The sequence below is a fragment of the Drosophila navojoa genome, chromosome 5 (genome assembly GCF_054131105.1).
Source record: "Drosophila navojoa isolate 15081-1374.11 chromosome 5, UAZ_NAV_1.0, whole genome shotgun sequence".
NCBI lineage: Eukaryota > Metazoa > Arthropoda > Insecta > Diptera > Drosophilidae > Drosophila > Drosophila navojoa.
In genome coordinates, this window is record NC_142893.1 from 2,842,515 (window position 1) to 2,867,896 (window position 25,382).

General features: G+C 39.7%; 2 protein-coding genes across 2 annotated transcripts; one reads left to right on the forward strand and one right to left on the reverse strand.

Moving 5' to 3' along the window:
* Positions 1–18,626: 18,626 nt before the first annotated feature.
* Tsp42A (Tetraspanin 42A) lies at positions 18,627–19,908 on the reverse strand. The gene has a single exon (XM_018107014.3). The coding sequence runs from the start codon at positions 19,722–19,724 to the stop codon at positions 18,933–18,935; it is 792 nt and encodes a 263-aa protein (XP_017962503.1). The 5' UTR covers positions 19,725–19,908; the 3' UTR covers positions 18,627–18,932.
* A 3,552-nt stretch (positions 19,909–23,460) lies between these two features.
* Positions 23,461–25,165, forward strand: LOC108655261 (odorant receptor 42a). Its single transcript, XM_018107012.3, has 3 exons — positions 23,461–24,396; positions 24,466–24,823; positions 24,878–25,165. The coding sequence occupies exons 1-3, from the start codon at positions 23,573–23,575 to the stop codon at positions 24,983–24,985; spliced, it is 1,290 nt and encodes a 429-aa protein (XP_017962501.2). The 5' UTR covers positions 23,461–23,572; the 3' UTR covers positions 24,986–25,165.
* The last annotated feature ends 217 nt before the right edge of the window (positions 25,166–25,382 follow it).

A 25,382-nucleotide genomic window follows, 5' to 3' on the forward strand; every position in this document is an offset into this window, starting at 1 on the left:
GCCAACACTTAATATACTATATACTTTTTTTTCCCCTATAATAAACGAGTATAAAAACCATAAATACTATACTATATAGATATTAATATAAATACTATACTTTAAGTTTACATACTACTTACTGAACTATCAACAATGCTTGGCAACAAATTTCTATACAGTAATGGAAATGTTCACCAACACTATTTCTCTAAGAGTTCAACTATTGTGTCTGCTTAGAGAGCCTAGCTTGTCTTAAACGTCTCTTGAAAGAAATATTCTAAATAAAATTGTTGTGTGCAGTCTTGTCTCCGTTGACCAACACTAGCATATTTATTTTGAGGACGCTACATTGTAGATCCAATCCAATTGTTACAGATATATATGTATATACCGTATTGCTTTTGCCCACATACCTAGCACATCTTCTACTCCGCTCTAATATTGCCTATGCTACGCTTACCAACACTAGCTCGCTAAGCAATCAGCTGCTCAGCTTCCACACACTAGGCTAAATACTCAATCCAGCTGCTGTTCAGCTTATTCCTTTATATACCAGCACAGCTCTGTTCACCCATCAGACCCGCTTTCAAGCCCTCACAAAGGGTATATAAAAACTAATTAAATGGCACAATACACAGCGCTAGATGGGTTGGCCGCTGATAAGAGTCCATTACGCAGCTGACAAACGCAGGTGTCAGTGCCGCGGCGAAAGGTCAAAGGCCAAGCAGCTGTAAAATCTATGGAATTGAGCTCAGGGATAAAAGAAAGTATAGAGAAAGTAGACGAGGCGCCAGCAGTGAGCAGGAGCTGGCAGCAGGAGCTGTGAGCAGTGCTCTAATGCTGATTTACGCAATGAGTGGCCATAAAAACATGCCAAACATAAATACAAACCATTATCCGGGACAACTTACATGCCAAACATATCGCACGACATTATCATTTGTCAGCATACGGGCACTCACTCTCCCTCTTCCTCTCCCTCACACTCCAGCTGACTCTTTCTAATGCAATTGCAGTTGACCCCTCAGCTGTGGCTCTGGCTAGACATGCACAATGAGAAGCAGACGCAGTTGTTATTTGTTGCAAAATTTTGTTAGGGTAGAAGGCCATAGCTTGCATTTAAATCTATAGAGCAAATAGTGCAAGTACATTGCAGCAGGAGTCGGAGCAGCAGCAGCAGCAGCAGCAGCAGCAACCGGAGCAGCAGGAGCATCTGGCATACAGGAGTGCTCGTTGCACAATTTTGTTGCTTAAAAATATGCACTCATAACTTGTGTCCATGGCTTGGCTGGGCTATGATATGAATGAATGTGTGTGAGCTCTATCAAAGGATTTTCATGTCATTTGCTAGAGGTCAAGTGAGTCACACAGGCAGCTAGCAGCTAGCAGGAGCCTGCAGCAAGCAGGATACAGTGAGGACTTTGGGGTAATGTATGCACACAGTCAACATGGCATGCAGCTACTCTCCAATCTCTCCCCCTCTCCCTCTCTCTCTCTCTCGCACTCTTTATCCATGTGTTGAGTTTCCTGCTGCTGCTGCTGCTGCTCTAACTTCCTGTGCGTTGTGTATTGTAAATATATACAAAACAGCGCATAATTCTTAATAAAGTCATAAAATTGCAAAGTAAATCAGTTTTTTTTTTGCAGCGCAGATAAACTCGTCTTTTTTATTACGCAAAACGCAATTTTCATATGCTGCTTCGGCAAAGATTGTGATTTAGCAAGTGTGTGCGTGTGTGTGTGTGCCAAATCCATCTGCATAAAGCGACAGCAGAGGAGCAAAAAGAAGAAGAAGAAGAAGCAAATCACAAGTCGCATCAAACATTGTGTATAAAAGCCGTAGCATGTCTAGAGATTGCGGTTGCTTTTCTTATAGCGCCCACATTTTTTGCCCCAAGCAGGAGCCAAACTTCAAGCCACAAACACACACGGACACACACACACACGCACACACACATGCATATAGACGCAGGCATATATAGAATAAGAAAAAAATGAAATAAAATTAATTTAAAATTTGCTGACAAAGGAGACAGACAGGGAGCAAGAGTGGGGGGAGGGAGAGAGTGAGAGGCGCCTCGCCTCGCCTCGTATTTATGCAAAAATATCAAAATATCAAAATATGATGTGAGTTACTTGCTTGTTGCGGCTGTTGTCGTCGTTGTTGTTGTCGTTGTTGTCGTTGTTGTCGTTGTTGTCGTCCATTGTCAGCCATTGCAAATGGCGCACGTGGAAAAGGGTCCTTAAGCGCCATCCTCGGCGCCTTTAATGCGCGCTTCATTTGAGAGCGCCTGGGCGTCGCGCTGACTGTTCGAAAATAGCCAAAACGTGCTTATATCGAATATTTACTATTCACAATTTAAGCGCTTTAAGGTGAATGCTTTGACATAAGTACCTTATGCGATACCCTGTAAACCACTGAGTGTGCGAAGAGGGTAGAGCCAGCACGAGTACCAGAAAGTACAGCAAGGAAAAGGCTTTATGCACAATAAGAAGGAAATCATAATAATGTTTGGGGAAAATAATAATCGCATCACTAATTAATTTATAAAGATTCTTGGGGCCAACAAAAACAAACTTTTGATTCAGTTTAATAGATTATACAAAAATTGTATAGTTAATTTATTTTCTGTTTTGTCGTTAGCTTATAAAATATTTTTACAAATAAAAAATTAATTTTAATAAGATAAAATTATTTAATTAATTTATTCTCCGTTTTGCCATTAACAGAGAATAAATTTATTAAATAAATTTTTTTAACCTACTTAAATTTATCAAACATTTTTTTTGTTGATCCTGCAAGTTTTTATTAGTTTTTAAAATTTATAAAAATATTCTAACAGTTTTTGAAAGTGGTAATCGATTTATTCAATTTTTTTATACTTTTTTTATACAGCAAATATTTTAAAAATTTATTTAAATCATTATATCGACCTTGGCAGTTGCTTCTATATTTTTCTTTTTTCTTTCTTTTTTTTGTTTGTCTTCACATTACAATTTATTATTAGATAACTACATATAATCAGACCAACTACTATTCTTATATTAAATACTAAATACTAGCTAAATACCATGTCCAGCCTAGCCAACCAACCCAGTTCGACCCCTACGTATATCCATCAAAAACTCCTTTGAGCAACTTCCTCTCTCTCATTGAATTCCATGCCCAACTCTAATTGTTAATCAGCTTTTCAAAACAGAACTGGCCACGCCCATTAACGCCCATTATTTTTTAGGCTTGTCAATCAATAAATATATGGTATGCACGCAGTCGTTCGCCTTTGACTGCAAGAATTCAACTTGTATTTACTTTTTATGTTTTTTCATTTCATTTTCTTCAATCCAAATTCCTAAGAACTGTCTGTCAGCTGTGTCTGTGTGCATGTGTGTGTGTGTGTGCGTGTGTCGGTGTGTGCATATGCTCTCGCTCCGCACATGCTTTCAATTTGACGTCAGTTGGATAACATTGCTACCCTTTGCTGGTAAACATGTCCTGACAGCCTGTCAAACAACTTTCAAAGCTGACTTTTAAATATTAATGCCCCGTTGGACGTTGGTAATGCGGTCGCTGCCATTGGCGAAAACCTCGGTATATTTCTTATTAGTGATGGATGAGGGCGCTCAGCGAAAGCCGGCAAAAGGGGCGAATGATGATATAGAGAGAGAGAGAGAGAGAGAGAGTGCAAAAGTTAGCCACAAAAAATGGAATTCTGCAATGGAGCTAGTTAGCCTTGAAGTGTTGGCAACTCCCAAATAAATGGAAGAATATGTAGTTAGTGATGTAAGAATGGATGTGTAATAGCTTGGAAATTTATAGAGCAGTAGATCTTCCAACTACTTGCATGTGATTAGGGGACGAGAATGACGAGAATGATCTGCTGTTAGAGAAACTAAGGTTAGAGAGAAAGAATTATAATTATACCTAAATATGTGAAGATGTGTAAGATTTACACAAACTGAAGTTAAGGGAAGATTAAGAAATTAATTTCCAAAGATGAAGCAAAGAAAATATATAAGCTGATATGATGTAAAGGCCAAAGAACTCTTAACTAAACAATTTTTTCAGATTTCTGTAAATACTTTCAAGTATACTGAAAATTTATTATATTTCATTACTCTCCTTAAACGCATAGAATGACTGTTTGAATATTATAAACCATCATTAACTGAATAGAAACAGACTTTACTTTAACATTGTCATAGCTGACTAATAAAGCTTAAGGAAAGTCTGAGTCTATAGGAAATCACTAGCCAACGTTTTGAAATGATTATGATAGCTTTTTTTTTTTTTTTGTATATAAACTTGTTAATTTTTCTTGCTTATAAGAGATAGATAACGGTCAGCTCTTCACTTTTGACTTATTTGAATAACGTAAAATCATCTAGAAGTGGGCTTTGTGGAACAATCATGATGAATCTATCAATCGAAACCAAAACAAATTACATTACAGTTGACATATTTTTCGTCAAACACGTAATAAAAACTCCCTTTGTATATGAGTTGCAGTCAATAATTGTTTTTCCGCATTCGCACTCTGATTTTATTCGAAAATGCTCACAGCTGATGTTGATTAAATTTATTGTTTTTAATTGCTTTGTTGGTGGAGCGCAGATAATTGCCATCACAAGTTGTTTTGGCGCATGGAAACAAAAGTTCTAAGGCCCGCGAAACAAATGGCGAAAGCAGCGCAAATGGACGCAGGATATTAGAGCTTTTAAAAATTACATTTACCGACATTTATCTTCAATTTTTTATGCGACCAAAACCAGAGAGAGAGAAAAGAAAAAAAACCTAAGCGAAACGAAACAGAAATAATAAAAACTACGCGTATAAACTGTGTGCAGTAGGAGAGAAAAATAAAAATGAAGCAGAAAAACAATTTGATTTAGCTACAGGCAAATATTAAATGCATGTGAGCAGCACGATAGTGAGGGGGAGAGGAAGGGAGAGAGTGCATGGACCGTGCCGCGTGCTGCAGGACAACATCAAAATCAACAAGAAGCAAACGCGACTGCAGCCAGGACGCGGCCGCGAATTGTAGCCACGCTGACAGGCAGCGGAAAGCACATTTGTAACGATAACGTTCGTTTCTATTTCTAAACTGCCAACAGGGCGTATGGCCACTGTATATGTGTCTGTGTGTGTGTGTGTGTGAGTGTGTGTCTATGTGTGACCATTAATTTTGAGCGCGTTTAACATGAAAACTACATGGCACAACTGATTTCGTGCACCCTGTGCAAACACACACACACACATACATATAGAGGGGCACACACTCACAGATAGTTCATATGCCCGAGAGCCAACAATGAAACAGTTATACTATAAATAAGTAAGCAAAGGGGCGAAAAATAAAACCAAATACGAAGACAAACAAAATAAACAAGCCAGAGCATTGCCACAGGCGCAATAAACGGCCAAGAGTTACACTGCAACCAGAACTTATATAGGGTATGCTGTCTCAGCAGAGAGAGAGAGTATGTGTGAGCCTGTAAAACTCGCTTGATATATATTGTATTTAGTGGTTCTTAAGAGTGTGAAAAAAATATATGAAGAAAACTTTGTGAAAAGCTAATGCTAATAGATTCCTATAAACATAATTAAACTTTGAGCTATAGACAAGATTCAATAGGTATTTTTTACTAGATTACATGTGAGTTCGGAGTATATTTATTAGTTTAGTTTATTTTATTAGTTTAGTTTAGTAAGTCCTTTACGAAGTGTATATAGTATAGAAAGACTTGAAATATACTGAGTATTTTCTCAGATGTTCGGCTAAAGGAAGTAATATGAATTCGTACTGTTTTCGGAGTATATATATTCCAGATTTTCATTAAAAAAATCACGGAAAAAGTTCGTATGCTCAGCAAATATATATAGTCTGTGATGTAAATAATAAAATGAAAATAAAATATTTTCAGACTATATCAAAATATTTTCGGAGTGCCTCAGAATATATTCAGCATTTTTTTTATTTTTAGAATGTTCCGAAGCAATTTTTTTCGTTCGGATTACTTTAAAATGTTTTCGGAGTATTTTCCAGGTGCTTTGCAAGTATTTTAAAAGTATTATTTAGTATTTTATGGTACTGTTCGAGTATAAATATTTAAGAAATAGCTAAACTTTAATGTGAGAATATATTTGTAGACTTTCAGTAGACAAAAACGACATAAAAGAACTTAGAATTAAAGTCTTATGCCTTCAGCTAAGGGTAATAGCCATTCAGTTTATACTATATATATATTATGCATTGCTAGTTGAGTTTACTTATCCGAAGCACTCTTAAGCATTTATGAATTCAAAACGTATATACCCCTTTGATGCACTTGAGCAAACAGTGTATAAAGAGGGCGAAATAGGAAAACCAAACGTAATGGGGAAAAGCGCAAAAAGCGGGTCAGTGCGCACAAAATGGCAGCAATGATGATGGCGGATGCCGCCGCCGACGAGCGGAAGCTGACGAAAGGGCAAAAAGGAGCAGCGTGTATAAAATGCAGATATTGCACAGCAACAACTTCAACTCCCAAAACTGCAGGCACTGTGTGTCTGTGCCTGTAGATGTCTGTATATGTGTCTCTCTGTGTGTGAATGTGTGTGTGTGTGGCTCGTATATCAAGGCGTGTAGCGCGTATTTTACGCAAAACGAAACATAACAAAGAGAAAAAAAATATAAAAAAAAAAAACAATAACAATTGCAATTGTGTGTGTGCACAGACGAAATAATATACAGCGCGGTTACAGCAGGCGTTCTTTTCAAAACGAGAATCATCAGCTCTAACTTACACACACGCATGCAAAGCGGCGCACGCGGCGTATGCGTTACGTGAAAATAAATAAGTGCGCTCGAAAGTATGCAACAGAAAGCGCGCACAAACGCAACTGCTGCAAAAATTGCAAGTGAAATATTTAAGCAAACACTCATACACACACACACATACACACATACCCAAAATGTAAGTGTCGGACATTTTACAATTTTTATTCTCAGAATTTTGGCAACAATTTTTGGATTTTTACCGTAAGAATTTGCTGAAAAATGTGAAATTTGGTATGGCACTGGTTGAAGCAGGCAGTCGGGCTTGCATTTTGAACGATTGATTGCGTAATTTAGATAAATAGTGGGTATATAGAATCAGCATAGCTTAGAGATATACCAGCTGTTAATAATATATTTGGATTTTATTTTTTTTTTTATTATATTATTTTCGATTAATTTATTATATTATTTTTTATTATATTGTATTAAATCTTTGAGTCACATAAATATTTTCTATAGTTAAAAAATATATATAGTATACATAAACCATTCATTGTGGTGGTAGTAGTAGTGCCAGTAAATGACCTATGCTGGCCTACAGGGTAGTTACAAGTCTATATATGTCATCAGGGCACAATAATCCGTTTACAACATACACTATAGGGTATATACTAGTCTATCAGTATGGCTAAAAAAGAGTTTTATTTCTAAAACTTCAGTCAACTCAACTTTTCAGTTATTTATGCATATATCTCACATGTTTAATACATTACAGGGTATGCACTAGTCAGCATTTAGTCAGTTCATTTCACATTTAAATCCATAATATGCACCGTTGAACATAATAAACTATGCTTTAGTTAAATTAATTTATTATTTACATTGAAGAGTATCTGACAGTCGTGCATGCTCGTTCCGCTCACGCACAGCCGTGGATTTGAATGTTTTCGGTCGAAAGTTTTTGCTCGAATTGATAATTGAGTTTTGATTGTCACTTAAAAGTTTAAGCGATTATTTGTGTGTGAGTGCGTATCTCTCTCTCTGTCTCTCTCTCTCTCTCTCTCTCTCTGTGTGAGTGTATTTGTGCTTGCCTTTGTGCATGGTCAATAGCATGTTAATTGTGATTGTGTTTGTGAATAGTTTGTTGGCACAAAATCAAACCGCTAATCACTGAGGCGCGACGGGCAACAGCAGCAGCAGCAGCAGGAGTAGTAGCAGCAGCAGGAGTAGTAACAGCAGGAGCAGCAGTTCATCCAGTTCTGGCTGTTCAGTTGCTGCGTGCATAATACAAAAGCGCAATTTCGCAGCAGCGTTGACAGCTGTTGAGCTGTGCTGTTAAGCCCTTACACACACACACACGCACTCACACACACACAGAGACAGACAGCATTGCAGAGCAGATTCACATTTGTAAATTTAATGAGCAATGCAACTGAAAACTGACGCGCGAAATAAGTTGTAAAAGTTGTTCTTGTTGTTTAGCCTCGTTTATGGCTGTCGCTTGCTTAAAGTTAATTAGTTGTTGTCGCAGCTGTTAAATTACAGTTAACTAGGGGCAGGCGAGCTGCAAAGCAATGCTGACAAATTACGCATACGCCAGGTGTTGCACTGCTGCTGGATGGACGGATGGATGGATGGATGGATGGCTGGATAGCTGGTGGCTCTTCAGGCAATTAGGTCAGCCTATGTCTCCATGTGGGCCGTGGCAGCTGGTCCGGCCCATCGGCAAACACTTTTGGCTGCAAATGTCATTGTCACATCTTGAATAGTTTTTGTGCTGGCAGCAGCAGCAGCAGCAGCAGCTGCAGTTGCCCGTCCTGACTGCTGCTGGCTGCGTTGACATGCACATTATTAGGGCATCCTGTGGCAGGGACTCGACTGCCGCATTGCCGTTGACGAGTCGTACAAACGTCGAACGATGCCAGATCTGCCTGATAAACAGACATTGCTGCTGCTGCTGTCTCTGTCTCTGCTGCTGTTGCTGCCTCTGCTGCTGCTGCTGCCTCTGCTGCTGCTGCTGCCACTTCAACAATGTCAATTACCAGCGCACGAGCCTCATGTCGAATTATCACTCAGCATTTTGCCATTGCACAGCAGATTTGCACATCTATTTTTACCTTCAAGTGTGTGTAGCGTATTCTCCCTCTCTCTCTCTCTCCCTCTGTCTGTGTTTCTTCTATTTTTTCTTGCTCTCCCTCTCTCTTTTTCCCTCAGTGTGTCTTTCTATTTTAAGTGCTATGCAAATAGCTTGGCTGGACCGCTGCTACGGCTTCTGGCTTCCGACTGATTTCGTCCTTTTATTCTTTTGTCGACCCGCTTTCAGCAAAAGCCATTGCCATTCATTCAGACTCTCGCTCTGCGAGTGTGTGTGTGTGTGTGTGTGTGTATTTGTGTTTAACTTGCGGCCAGCTTGTGGCTATGTGACTGTGTGTGTGTGTGTGTGTGTCGTCCTTGTATATGCGTGTTCGCCATTTACTTTTTATTGGTCAAGTTAAGCATTTTGTGTTTAGCATTTGAACACTTGAAATTGTTTGTCGATTTGTTTGCTGTTTGTTCACAGCCAAATTGCCTGTCAACAGGACAACAGGTTTAAGACCCCAGTCGCAATGTTTGCGAGTGTGTGTGTGTGTGTATTTCTTTTTCTCTTCCCTACTATTACGTTTTCTGTCTTTTTTGGGGCCAAAACTAAAATGTTCTCTGCGTGGCAAACGACATTCGCCTTGGGCTTTGTTAATTGCCCTCCCTTCACAATTGTCAATTACCAATGTTTTGCTCAGCTATCTGCAGATTTTCTTTAGTTAATGATGCTTTCGTGAGTTAAAGTGCTGATGGTGAGTAAAACTCGAGTGTGAAGTCAAATGGAATGGAATATAAATATGATTATATTGGATATATGCATATCCTCAATTTATCTAATTTAAGTTGGTTTTCATTTTAGCTATATTTTAGGGTATTTGGAGTACACTTTCCATCACATTTTTGGAAGACAAATATAACACCATCTCCATTAAGATGTGTAGTTTAAACAACTTCTTCTACTTCTCTACTAGCTGATAATATTTTTTTCTGTTATTATGTGCAAGGCATTACACCCATTATTGATCCCTTATTCCTTCTTCTCATTCGCTATAGCTCGCCAGCAGCTATAAGAAGAGGGAGTTAATAGTGGGATATGTTTTACACTTATGATACAGTCTCGATAAGTATCGATCAAGATTCCAGTAGTCAAATCATGTTCAATTTATAGAGAGACTCTCAGCTCTCAGTCCATCCATCTCCCACTTTCGCCACCCTCGGCTCTTCTTAGCCTGTTCTCTCAAGTTCATACTACTTTCATATTCAAATTTAGCATGTCGCCACCTCAGGTAAAACATAGTATGAGACATAGATTCCTATTCTGATATCTTTCATTGATCTGCCTAATTGGTTAGCTTATCTATAGTAACAGCAACTGATGGAGGCACAGCTTGCTTTGTTTACTCGCATCGGTTCCAACTGCTCTCGAGTGCATTAAAGTGCAATATTCACATATTTGAGTCTCATCTGCATGCACGTACACATACATATATGGGAAATGCAACCCAATCTAAATTCTGGCATCGCATGCCTGCCGCCAGCAATGATATAATATTTTCCATTCATTTGTTTTGCTTTTTGCATTTTGCATTTTACATTTTCTATTTGATTTTTTGCTGGCGACAGTTGACATTCATATTTTGGACAGTTGTAGAAGACAAGCTGTAATAGTTTGTTATGCACAGATGTGTGTATGTGTGTGTGTGTGGGTGTGCATGTCTCTCTCTCCCTCTCTCTCCCCTCTCTCTCTAGCTGGTTGCGAATTGCTCGTTTATTGCATTTTACGGTGCAGCAGTTATGTATTTTATTTTATTATTACGCTCGTTGAGTTTGTTTTTTTTTCGCTTTTTCTCTTTTTTTTCGTTGTCAACACAACCGGCAGGCAGGAAACGAGTGCACAGGCATACAGGTGCCTCGCTGACAGCCCACCTGCCCCGCGCCCTGCGCCCCGCCCCCAGCCTGACAATGCAAATGTAAATATTTGGTTAGGCGGCGCAGAACTAATATATGCACTCTATATTATAAATAAGCGCATTTGCCTGCCCGCTTTTCTTGGGGCAATCTTTTGTGCCGCTCAAATGGCCACGCCAGCCAGCCATCCATCCATCAATCAATCAAGCAGTCAGCCAGCCAGTCAGTCAGCCAGCCAGTCAGTCAATCAATGCAAAGTGGCGTGCGGATAATTAATGCCAGCCGCAATCGTTTATATTGAGAGCTGTTGCCATTTAAGTCCAATGCTTAACGTTTAATCAAGTGCTCAAATTGTGATTTGTGTGCGGGACTTTGGTGCGGAAAGCCGCAGCTGACAAAACTTTGTGGGGGTCAGCGGCGGGTCAAGGGGCAGCGCAGGGCATAAATTAACGGCAAAAACCTCAAGCGAGAGTCGAAATTGATTTGCAGCGAATGGCTTATGGCCATGCGGCACGGCCAGGCAGACAAACAACTTAAGTGGCTTAGAACAACTTTTGGCCAAGTGTGGCGCAGCTTAAAATGTAGTTAGCCAGAGACTGAACAAAAGCATGCACAGAAATGCTCTACTCAACGAATCAGACTCCGATTCGGACTACGACTACGACTATGACGACTGGCACGTCTGCTGATAAATTACTTGGCCAGACAGTCGGCAACAAAGAGCTCAAACTAAATTAAGCGCCAGATGAACTGTGTACGAACTTCTTGCCCTCAAAAATAAAAAAAAAAAAATAAAAATAAAATGAGAAAAAAGAAATAAAAAGAAAAATATACTAACAAGTGCCTCGGCAAATGCAAAACTTTGCGCAGGGGCCAGAAAAAATGTGTTTTATGTGCTATTTAAATGCCAGCCACGTTTCGAACGATGTGAAAACTGGGCCTACACTTTGAATACATGGCCAGCAGACAAACACACACACGCACACAGACACAGATGTGTCTTAAATGTAACCAAGTTGTAGCCGCACATGACGAAGCATGTGGAAAATATCCCAGCAGCAGATAAAAATATGCTGCTTAATAAAATTATGAAGAGCTGCAGCTAAGAACCAGCAACAGCAACAACAACAACAACAACAAATTTCAAACACTTAAAGTTGAAGTGTAATTGAAAACGACAAGAAAGTAATATAAGCAGGTAAAGATGTGCAGGGTGGGCAGAGTGTCTGACTTAAGAGATACCCTGTAAAGAGTTGTGATAAAACAACAAATTTTAAAAGTAATCTAAAAACTAATTATAAATGATCTAAGAAAAATAAATGCCAGGTTAATTAATCTAAACAGAATTAAGCTGTAAATAAATATATTTTATATTTTCTATTAAAAAAAAAGGTAATTAATTAATAATAAAAACTTAAACTCTTCAAGTTGGGCGGGAATCAAAATTTTAAATTAAATTTAAATTACATATTTTTAAAAAATAAATAAAAAGAAATAAACATAAATACTAACAATCTATGGAAGAATTTATGCATTTTCGTATATAAAATATATCACATTGAAACATATATCATATATATCATATATCAATGTATTTCGATTACCATGAAACGAAAGTCATCTAAGCGCATCACCCATGATCTTATGTAGCATAAATATAAAGCATTTGGCTTTTCGAGATTAATACACGCCCAAGACTTATACACTCAAAAATACGATTTATTATAGCCCCCACTCATCTATATATACTTAACACACTCATAAAAACAAGCAGACATTCCCTTAAAGAGATCAAGTTCTTACTGATCAATCATACATGAGCAGCATTCCCATTATGCACATAAGAAATCTCTTTAGGGCAACCCACATATAAATACCCTTCCATTCACTTGCCATTGCCTGCTTTCAACAGCTGTCATTAAATACAGGGTATTCAAATGAGAGAGAGAGGGAGAGAGAGAGAGAGAGAAAAAAAATGAGATGAAGATGAAGCAGAGCAAAGCAGAGTCAGCCAAGTGAATGCCTGCTGCTATGAAATTTAACTTTATGTGGTCTCGGTTCAAATAAACCTCAAGTTAAAACTTGGCAAATTCCTGGCAAAATACACACATAAAAGCAGCCATAAGCCACGTCCGCGCTGCAAAAGAGCAGCACCAACGCTTAAATGTTTGTTTATGCAAATGTTGCGCATACGCCACGTTCGACGCCTCAGGTGACAGCGCCGTGGACGAGCGTTCGCTCTGACGTTCGCGACATGCACAAGTTTTTAGGCGTTTGCTTTATATATTTACTGTCTAAACTTGAATTGAAATTGGAATATATTCAGGTAACAAACAAGCAGGCGTTAGACTCTCAGAGTTTGCACAGCCCTGCGATAACTTGGATATAAATTATCGATGTGTAATTTGCGCTTAAATCGATTTGCTTGGAATTAATTGATGTGAGGCGTAGATTAAGCGTTGCATATATATGCTTGATGGTGTATATATGTGAATTTGACTATATGCAGTGCAAGTTGATTTTCTGGTTGTCATCGATAAATGATATATTTTTGATATATAATGCTGATATTCACAATTTATTAATCGAGTAAATGAATTTATATATTTTATGTAGACTTATATGAAGAATAAGATTCTTCTATGTAAATAGACCTCTTGGCAGTTATCGATAAATAATATATTTTGATATTTAATGCTTATATTTGCAATTTAGAAATTAAATAAATAAATATATATAGTCATTGTTGACTTACATGCAGAATAAGATTAATCTCTTTATCGCTTTCGTATCCATATACCGTTTTATCGATAAATTTTAAAGTAAAGTTTTATACATGGTTCTATTTCTAAATGTGGGTTTGCCTTAAGCACAATATTCTAGAGTCTAAAGTATGCCCTAAGCTGTTATCGACATGCTATCGATATATCGGTTAGGTAGCATTTACTCATCGCTTGATTGATATGCCAAATGCAACTGGAGAAGATCGAAATATATATATCAAATTTAAGTCTTTTTATTCCACCTACGCAAAGATTTCTTTATTGATCTTTAGCTGTCAACAATAAATTTATTTAATTTATTTACATTCTACAGCCTGTGTATTTGTGCAATCCTTTCTTTATTCATTCGATTGGCAACTGAAAGGCATTTATTGTGACGCATCATTTGACGCTGTCGCGGCGTATTAGCTGCTTAATGTTTGCCGTGTCTACTCAGACTTCTAATTTCACATACAGCTGTCTAAGCAGGTGTATGCATGCATGTGTGAGTGTGTGTGCATAAGCTGCTAATACAATTCACAAGACGTATATATGCATGTCTTAAAATCTAATCGGTTTCTTGGGAATTCGAACTTTGCTTTTAAGCTGGCATGAAAGAGCTGATTGATAAAGTGCCTGACATATGACACAGATCCTAATTGAATGGCCTTGCATATATAAGATATTCAATTGGAAAATTGTAAAGTTCGATTTGTGATATATTTGATGAAATGGAATATGTGCAACAACTTTCGACGAATTTCTAGAATATTCATATGACTTATGTAGCATCGACACACTTTGTTTATTATATATGCTTTTGAATATCCTTCATGCATACATAAAACAGTTTTGGGCATTTGCAAATTATTTTTGGATATAAACACATTTATTCTCTTAGGTCCCGTTTTATTTTTAAAACTGTAATGAATGGGAGTTTAAAGGCTTTTGCCGACGCGATCTCAACTTATTCTTTTTTTGTCTTTTTGGTCTTTGTCAGCCCAGAGCAAAGTTGCCTTTTGATGACCTTTTTATAACTGTTTGCTTGTGTTGTTGTTGTTGTTTGGTTTTTACCTTTATCACACCACATTGTTAGCTGTTTTATTTATGTGAAAAGTTGCACAATTAAGTTGTATTTTACTGCAAAATAAAAATAATTACTTCAACTTGTTGTTCAGCATGGCAATAATTATTGTTCTCGCTCTCTCTCTCTCTCTCTCTCTCTCTCTCTCTCTCTCTGTCTCTCTCGCTCTCTCTTGATGAATATACACAAATATATATGAATGCAAATGCGAAAAGTGCGAGAAACTTTGTCGTCAATGCTGCATGTTCTCCAATTTGGCGTGACAAAACTTAATTAAAGCCCAACTCGGTCAGGACAATGGCAACATTTGTCATCGAGCATATATATTTATATATATGTATATACATGTATATGGCTCATTATAGCTCGCGACCCAGCGACCTTGAACGCAACTTGTTTCAATGAATGCCATACATATTTAACCAGCCAAGAGAGCTCTGTAAGGCTGCATAGTACTCGTTCAGTAAGAGCTTTAATTCATTCGGAAATATTGATATTTCCCGAAAGTTCGTGTTGAAATGGAGGCTATATTTCCTGTATAGGAAATGAATATTGAGATGTTTGTAAAGCATTTGAATTACTTCTGTCTACAGATTGAAATTAGTAACTGAACCAAACTGTCAAAATGTGATTCTAATTCAAGTTGAAGCAGATTAGTTGTTAGAAGTTATAAACATTGCTCTACATAAGGGAAAGATATAGTCTTTAATCCATGAAAAAGTAGATATATATATGCGGCATCACTCTCAAATATCAGTTAAATGTCTGATTATTAACGCTCTGTTATATAGATTTAGACTCAGTCGCAATATCACTCGCTCTCGCTCTGAACAAGAGCCTTCGGTTCATTTCGTTTTGTTTTTCTGTGTCAAGCGCCCCGAGGTGAACTATTCGTATGACACTCTTTCCACGAACATCACCCAGAGAGAGATACGTTCTCAGAAAGGCGCTTAATAAGAGAAGAAACGGTCTTTGCTCTCTTTGCATCCACATGAACACAATCAATTCACGAATGCAATTAAAGTGTTTAGTTGAGAGTAGAGTCTGAGAAATCAGAAACGAATATAAAAATTCTTAATAGTTATTACCATATGGAAATATATAAGTATATACAATTCTATATATATGTACATATATAATCAGATCAATAATATGCATAAAAGAATGAATGTTTAGCATGCACATAAATCAATATTCATTGTAATTACTGTAGAGGCAGGAATGAAGGAAGATATTATAAAAGCTGCAGTACCAAGATTAATTAATACATTGTAGTATGCTGTATTTCATATAAACTCTTCTCTTATGAACAACCATCAAAATAAATATATTTGCATTTACAATTCATGAGTGATGATATATATCACGTGGGCTATTGATTCTAAGATACACTCATGAGTCTATAGCATAACCTATATACCTATTAAAATATATAAACAGACAAAAGGTCAGACGAGCTAACACCCATACCCGTAAGCCAATATACTCTCTTTCAGACAGCAAGAAGAAGCATCTGTACATAAATTAAATGCAATTCGCAGAAAACATTGTTTTTACATTAACAGCTGTCAGCTTAAGCATATATATGTATGTATATACTATATACCTTATATTTATATATGCATGCGAATACAATATTTAATTAAAAAGTGAGCTTTTGGCGCATTAAGTTGAATGTCATTTTTGGTTTTTCGGTCATTCGGCATTTCATAGAATTGTCAGGGGGCGTAAAGTCTCGCTGTCCTGTGCTTTGCTTCATAACACATTGGGCACAACACACAATTTATATAAAATTTTAATAAATGTCATGTATGCTGTACGTTGCATGTTGTGTATTCGTGTGTGTGTGTGTGTGTGTGTTTGTGCTGAAGTGATTGATTTATGTCACAATATTTGCCCGAACAAAATCCATTGCAATCTGTTTCGTTGGCAAAAGCCGTGTGCAATTGCCAGAGTCCAGAGGCCGGCGCTGCCTTTGTGCCAGGTGAGCAAACAGGTAAGCAGCCACAACGCTGGGCAACAAATCAACCTAGCTACGTGTGTATGGGTGTGTGTGTGTGTGAGTGTGTGTGATTTACAAACTGTGCAAAATTAATTTCAACAGCTCGCCCAACGCCACACATCCAGACGCTGTGAATGTATTAAAACCTATTTGTATACAGCCAGCAGAGTTGGCTTAAATATTCTCATGAAAGTGCTTTTTACCCAAACTGCAATAATTAACTTCTGTTTGCCCTGGCCGTATTATAGCTGGCTTAAATGGCTACCCATAGCCGGGGCTCACTGTTGGCCAACGAGACAGCAGTTTGATACAAATTTATATTTAGATTCGAGTTGACTGCATCAAATCAGAATATCCTTTAGATATTCTGATACGATTTCAGTTGAGAACTGAGCTTATGCTTGGGCAACTACTGAATGATTATAAGAGAGATTCAGAGACTATCTCCCTGAGTCCTTCATCATCTCCCTCTCTCGCTCTCTCTCTCTCTCAGTCTCATTAGAGTCCACTGCATCGAATCAGAATATCGCTTAGATATCGTTTAGATATTCTGATACGATTTCAGTTGAGAACTGAGCTTATGTTTGTGCAACTACTGAATGATTATAAGAGAGATTCAGGGGCTATTCATCATCTCCTCCTCTCTCTCTCACTCTCATTAAATCTGAATATCGTTTAGCTCTCATGGAAACATTTTAGCTGAAAGCTGAGCTGAGGCTTGGGCAACTGCTCAATTTTATTACTAAGTAACTCTGATCATCTAAACGAGAGTGGGAGAAGTTCAGAGCCTCTTTTTTGTTGTAACTGCATCTCATCTCTCTTCGCCTCTCTTCGCCTCTCTTTGCACAGCTGCATCAAACTTGTTCAGACCGCATTGCAAACTTTATAGTTGAGCCGCTATCATAACTAAAGTTCTATCAGCTATAATCCATATATACATACAGATTTTTTTATATAATCTCCTTTCAGGCGCATGCAAAGGCTTCTCGGAACTGTGCTCCCTTTTACTTATTCTCATTTCAAAATTTGATTTAATGAAAATTAGTTGTAAGAAACTTTCGGTTTCATTTTATATACACGTATTTTTTTTTTTCACCGAACTGCTGCAGTTGTCAGGCTCAAAGAGAGCCGAGCGCAAAAACTTCAATTCGATTTATATTTTTGGCTTTCAATTTTGCGGTGGCTGTCGCCAGCGTTAAACGAGCGAATTTCTCTTCGGCTGTGGGAGAGAAGGCCAGAACTGTCAAAGCATTGCGAGAGATCTTCAAGCCAACTGTCATAAATGTCGACATCATTAAAATGTCATAAAGTTTGGGCGAAAGGCACAGACAGCGGACAACAACAGCAGCAACGACGATGGCGATGGGCGAGGGCGATGGCAGTAAGTAGTTGGCCCCAGAAATGTGCAAAAATTTCGCGCACTTCCTTTTAACATTGCGCATCCTACTGGCTGGCTGTTTATTTTTTGGCGGCGCTTCCTTTAGACAAACCGCTGCGGATGCAGCCGAATGAACCAGCCCAACCCAGGGCGAACCCAGCACAACCCATGCAGCCAAGCGCCACAATCTGAGGCTGCACTTGCTGTTAAATGACAAAGCAAGTTGCAAAAACTATTTCCTGTAAAGACACAGTGAGAGAGAGAGAGAGGGAGAGGGAGTGGGAGTAAGGGAGAGTGGGAGTGGGGCCGAGTCAAAGTCGAAGCAGTTCATGAAAATTTCATTTCATGAAAATACTCGGAGCTGTATTATTATTTTTTGATAGCACTTACTGCCAGTGCACACGCTTCACAGTGATGGCATTTAAAAAGTTTCACAGCGCTTATGTGCCATAACAAGTCTATTAAACGGCTCCCAGTGGGCGTGGCAAATGATGCGTTCAGCGAACTAGAGCTGGCGCATTAATCATACGCACCGTGCGCCATACAAATATAAATCCGGAGCGGGCGCGCGCTAAAGCGACCAAATAAAACCATAATCGTTTATTGAACCGAAATCGAAGCCATTAGAAAGCTGCACATATATATACACATTATACATATATATATATATATGTATATCTATAGAGCCAGAGAGCATTTTATTTTGAAAGCTAATTAAGTGCGGCCATTAGATGCGCGCAGCGTTGCCCTAACAACAGCTGAAAGTGGCTGCGATTTTGAAGCCCAGTTCGATTAATGAGGCGCAACAAGAAAACACGCATAGAGTGAGCAAAGGAGAAAGAGAGAGAGAGAGAGAGAGAGATAGAGTGAGAGGGAGTAGGGCAAAGTGTCTGGTCGTCGAACACATTGAATTAAAGTTCAATTGGGCAAATCAAGCCAAGGGTCGTTAATAAGGCTACTAATAGCCCGTAGAGCTGCCTCAGAGCACCGACTCGGGTAATGTAGTCTTTTTGGATGTTCCCTTGGTTTGCTTACGCTTCTTCAGGTTTCTGGTGGACCTCAGGGGCGGCAGCTCCGAGGTGTCGTCCTCTGAGTAATCGGAGGACTCGGACTCGTACGGATCCTCGACAATGACCACGCTCATCTTGCGTATCAGCACAAAGACCAGGCCGATGATTGAGGCTATGCAGAGGGCGATGTTGTCGCGTGCGATTTGCCTCTCGATGGTATTCATGTCCTCGTAGAAGGGCTCCCCGCAGCCCTTGCAGAGCGGCAGGCCGCAGCAGACGTCCTTCGACCAGGGGCGCTCGGTCAATATGTAGTCTATGACGCCGTGCATGCCACAGCAGTCGTAGAGCAGCTCAATCTCCTTGTACCTGCCATTGTGCCACAAGTACTGCAGCATCATGTCCGTGAAGTATCGAAACCTGTTCGCGTACAGGAAGCGTGACATGGCGATCGACAGCGACAAGTAGGCGGCGTAGGCGCCGAGCAGCATGTAGACGAAGAACTTGAAGATGGTCATCGAGCGCGAGAGACGCATGCCCAGGATGCTGTTCACGATGACGATGCACAGAGTGATGGCGCGCGCGAGCGTCACGCGGGGTGACAGACCCACCAGGGATATGCTCGTGTTGAGGCCCTCGACGCTGCGCCGAGAGGCATGATTGTACAGATCGAACAGGAAGAATATCGCCACGCCCACCAGCAGGATGTGTATCTCAATCACCAGGCCTGGCGACACGCTTAGACACCGACGGACCTTTGTCATGCCGACAGTCGAGTAGAGCAGCTGCTGCTCCTGCTCCTGCTCCTGCTGTTGCTGCTCCTGCTGCTGCTGCTGCTGTGAAATGCGATGCAATGTTTATTTACTTTGAAGTTGGAAAAACATTTGAGCGCAGCTGTCGTTTCGCTTTTCGCTTTTTGCTTTCCATTTGAAGTTGACCTCAAAGCCAACTGTTGATTTGCCTCACTCAGTCTCCTGCTCTCTCTCGCCCTCTCTCTCTCTCTCGCCTGGGCTAATATCAACATTTCGCAGTGTCCTTCAGACTTGTTGCTGAGGTTTCAAGTGCAAATGAGTTTACTTTTCGGCAATAAAATGCGCCACCTGTTGCCAGCTCCACTGCCAAGGCCAGCAAATAAAATGGGGGAAAAAAATGGAGAGCAGCCACAGCTAGAATAACAGCCAGCTGAAAATAAATATTTGCGCGACAGCCAACTTGATGTTGATTGCTCATGAGGCGCAACCACAGCCCATGCCACTGACTTTCTCCCTCTCCCCCTCTCCCCCTCCCTCTCTCTCTCACACTTCAAAGCCAAAAAACAAGTCGCGCTGTTGTTTGTCAACACGAGACGCTGTACTCGCTGGCTCAGGTGTGAGCTATGCGCAAATTCTTGACACTGCAGCGAGCATTTCTTTGGTTTATTTATATTGGCTTAAAGCAGTTCACATTTCATCAACTCTTTGGGCAACACTCGCCCACGCTTAGGTGACTGATAATTCAATCAAGTCTTTGTGAGATCATTGTCAGGCTTGACGGCATTTGTGCAGTAGGCAATTCCTTAAGTAATCCTCGCCGCAGAAGGTTACTTGGGCGATATTATTGTAGTTATTTTTGTTTGAGTATCCATTGGGGCTTGGGTTAGGTCTCAGAGTTAGCTCAGCTGTTGCTTAAGAAACTCTTGGCTAGGGTCTTACCAGCTCTTTTATGATCAATTGAGTGAAGCAGTTTCTACTCTCTACTCTCCCTCTCTCTCTCTCACTCTCCCTCTCTCTCTCTCTCACTCTCCCTCTCTCTCTCTCTCGCTCTCTCTCTCTCTCTCTCTCTCTCTTTCTCTGTCTCTCTCTCTTCTGGGATTAATTCAGCTCTCACTCAAGTAATTTTAGCTCTCATTCAAGAAACTCTCTGAGCAACTCTTATCAAATCTTATGTTGGGTCTCACTCAATCCACTCTTTGGGAAACTCTCGCTGAGCCATACTTCCCCTCTCAATCCAGCAACTCCTTGAGCAGCTCGCATCTAAGTTTGCGTTAGCACCTCTTTGGGCGAGTCTTGCCTAGGCTTACTACAGCTCAAAACAAATCTCGATTATTATTTAAGCAACTCTTTAAGCAACCCACGTCGAACTCTACTTCAGCTCTCAGTCAAGCAGAACAATGCTCACTCAATAACTTCCCACTCACTTAGCTCTATGCCTAACTTTCTTCTTTACTCTTCCCCGACTCCATTGGCAGCCCTCGCTCGACTATTTGGCACTCAATCAATGTGCGATTTTAGCACACCTTTAAACTGTTAACAGGTCAGATCATTCACCTGGACACTTTAAGTGTCGTAACTGGCAAAAGTCTCACGTGAGTGAGAGGGGGAGAGTGAGGGAGAAAGTGAGAGTAAGAGTGAGCCTGAGTGAATATAAAATTAAAACCCAATTCATGCCTGTGACAGATGTCGTCCTCGATTGGGTCCACACTCAACAGGCCACAGGCGCAGCTGCATTGTGTTCATTTAATTAAGAAGCTGCGACATATTTTCGACCAGGCACCAAAAAAAGGTGCCAGAGCCAAAAGCGGAACACTGAAAAGTTTTTAATTAACCACTTTAAATTCAAAGCCTTTCCATTCGAGTTGGCCAGCAAGACGTTCGAGTGCTCGCATCTAACTGCGAGCGAGTCGTTAGGCAATTTAAAAATATAAATAAACGTAACAGAAACATTTCAGTTTCCCTCTCCCGCTCCGCTCCCCCTCAAAATAAAACACAATAAAATGGCCGCAACGGCGCTTCCGCTTTGCCGACAAAAATGTCAACGGGCCAAGAGAACAATGAATGCGGCGGCGGAAACGGCGGAAGAAAGCCAAAAATTCATTGCGCCCAGGGAATTCATAACGGATATATCTGCCTTATAGCGGACACGATTGCATTTAGGGAATCGCTGGCCAAACCAAATATTTTACCAGCAACTTGACGTGATATTTACGCTTTTATTTCTTTTTATATATGAATGAGAATATTTAAAATAATTGAGGAATACCCTTACACAATGTGCAAAGGGCTGGCTTGTTACTATACATATTTGATCTATATAATGCCAGTTTATTTACCTTACTTTACACCGTATCTAGTAGTCGTTGACACATAGGATTTTGCCTTGATAATACTTTTATAAATAATCGACAATCCTTTGTTGAACTATATGCTTAATGTGCTTATCGCTGGCAGCATATTATTTTTAATTAATTGAATAAAAGCTGAAATATCTGGCTTGAAGCATTGCGATAATTGCACTGCAGATCCGCAGCGCAAATATTATAATATAAAATAAATAAATAAATAATAAAATAATATACTTTACGCTTAAATGCAGCTTGATGCCATATTTTCACAAATGTGTTTCTTTTATTTTTGTTTGTTTTTTTTTTTTATACTCTAGCTGAAGGTAAAACTGTATAGAGTAGCTTTGCTTAAAAAGGACTTGAAATTAAGGAAAATCTATTTATTTATTTATTTTATTATTTTTATTTTATTTAAAAAATTCATTGTCAATGTCTAACAAACACTTAACATTTCTTTCGAGTTGTTATTTATTTAATTTATTTACTTTATTTATTTATTTAATTTAATTTATTTATTTATTTAATTTAATTTATTTATTTTATTTATTTTATTATTATTTTTTTTATTTCATTTATTTATTTATATAATTGATTTTTTTTTTTTATTTAAAAGAGAATTTATTGGAAGGAATTTCTAACAAATATTTTTACATTTCTTTCAAATGTTTATTTATTTATTTATTTATTTTTTTATTTAAAAGAGAATTTATTGAAAGGAATTTCTAACCAATATTTTTACATTTCTTTCGAGTTGTGATTAGCCAAATAAATTGCCATTTTACATTCTTAAATATAAATAGCCCTGTTTAATATTTATCCCCTTTTTTATCAGGTATATCGTATTTATTTTTGCAACTTTTTGTATTTTTATCCATTCGATTAAAATGATTATTAACTGAGCTTACGCGTCATGATCCGCAATTAAATTTGTTTTACTCGCAATTATCGCGGCATATTTTTGCGAAATATTCGGATAGGGCAATGCGCATTAATCAATGGCTCGCTCTCATATGTAAATACATTTTTATTATTATATATTTAAATTTGTATTTGAGTTTCAATTGTATTGCCATTTGCAATTGTTTTTATTATTAAATGTCGAGCATTGTTTGCATTCGAAGGTGCTTTAAGCAGTCTCGTTGTTGTTGTCGTTGTTGTTGTATTTAAGTGTTATTTAATTACAGTGTTGCAAAGTTTTATAAAACACGTCGACTAATTGAAAGTTGTATGCAGTGGAGCGCCTACGGGGCACAGCGAGCCGAATTAATCAATTATTGACGCCGTATTGTGGGCTTTAACACTTTTAACGCCAAGAGGCAGCGTAAGAGACTTCGGCAATGCGCTGCACGGGCAGTCGGTGTAGTTGGGCAGCGCAGAGAGAACTGAGTGTGGCTGAAGGCAAAGGCAGACCTAATTGATTTGCATGAATTTTTCACCTTGATGCATTGATGGGTTTATAATCGCAGGATGCGTGCGGGGCCTTGAGGCTACGGCTGTTCGGGTGCCTATATAATGCCAGGCTCTGTTGTGGCAGCAGTAGCAAAAGTCTCCAGAGTCAACATGGTGCTGCGTCGCATCTTTCCGAATATGTACCAAGGGCCCGACTCCGGGCACGTCGAGTCGCGCAAGGCTTCGCTCTACCTGCTGCGCTGCATTTTCCTGATGGGCATCAGGACGCCGCCGAAGCGGTTCTTCTTCGTCTACATCCTGTGGTCCTGTGCGCTGAACCTGAGCTCCACCTTCTACCAGCCCATTGGCTTTGTGCTCGGCTACATTTCGCACATTTCCGAGTTTACGCCCAGCCAGCTGCTCACCTCGCTGCAGGTGGCCTTCAATGCCTGGTCCTGCTCGACTAAGGTGATTATTGTCTGGATACTGATCAAGCGGCTCGACCGGGCCAACGAAATGCTCGACGAGCTGGACAAAGTCGTGCGGCTGCCCAGCGATCGGGAGCGAGTGCATCGAACTGTCGTCATGAGCAACAGGATCTTCTTCTGCTACATGAGCCTCTATCTGATGTACGCCTCGAGCACGGCATTTTTCGCCGCCCTGATGGGCGTGCCCTCGTTCCAGAACTACTATCCGGTGCTCGACTGGCGCGCCAGCCGCTTTCAGTTCTGGCTGCAGTCGGGCCTCGAGTACTTCGCCATGCTGGGCGCCTGCTTCCAGGATGTCTGCGTCGACTGCTACCCCGTCAACTATATCCTGCCCCTGCGTGCCCACATGGCCATCTTCGCGGAGCGACTGCGCCAGCTGGGCAGCGATCCCGAGGAGAAGCCGCAGCAGCGCATCGATAAGCTCGTCGAGTGCATCAGGCATCACAAGCTCTTGCTAAGGTTGGTCGGGCAGGCCCCAAGTGAACCTCATTACATTTACTTTACCCTCCCCCTTCCCCCCACCCTCAGCTACTGCGACAATCTGCGTCCGCTGGTGGGCGGCACCATTTTCGTCCAGCTCATGGTCGTGGGGCTGGTCATGGGCTTCACGCTCATCAATATTGCGATATTCGCCAACTTCGGCTCGCGCATCGCCGCCATATCCTTCATGTGCTGCATCGTGCTGGAGACCACGCCCTTCTGCACGCTGTGCAACTACCTGGCCGACGACTGCCAGACGCTGGCCGATGCCCTCTTCGAGTCCAACTGGATCGAGCAGGATAGGCGCTACAAGAAAATCGTCCTACAATTCCTGCAAACTCTGCAGAAGCCGGTCATCTTTCTGGCCGGCAATTTCTTCAGCATTTCGGTGGCCACGAATCTGGCTGTAAGTCAAAGTGTCTTCAGTTGGTTTACATTTTACAGTTTTTGGTTTTCTTAGGCCACCAAATTCTCATTCTCTGTTTTCACGCTGGTCAAGCAAATGAATATAGCCGAGAAGTTGGCCAAGACAACCAGCAATCAATACGAGGAGGCAGTGGACATATAAAAACAAAACAATTTTCATTTGGTATTTTATGATACACATAAACCAAATTGGATCAATAACTGATGTGTTTATGAAATTTGATGTGCACTGTGCTAATTTGATTAAGTATTTACAAACATTAGGCAGACTAAGGCAACATAAATGTTTTTATTTATCAACACTGGCAATTAGTCAATGGCTTAGCTAGCATTAGAACCACGTATAACAGTTGTAGACAGTAGTTGAATTTTTGTAATGATTACTTACCAACCTTAACCTAGGCAACTGTATAACAGTTGCTTTATCTGTGTTTAGCAACGGCGTATAACAATTAGAGATTTTGGAGATTTGCTACTTGTTGAGGCATCATTTGTTATATATAACACTTTTAATCACATATGACAGTTATGATTGTACT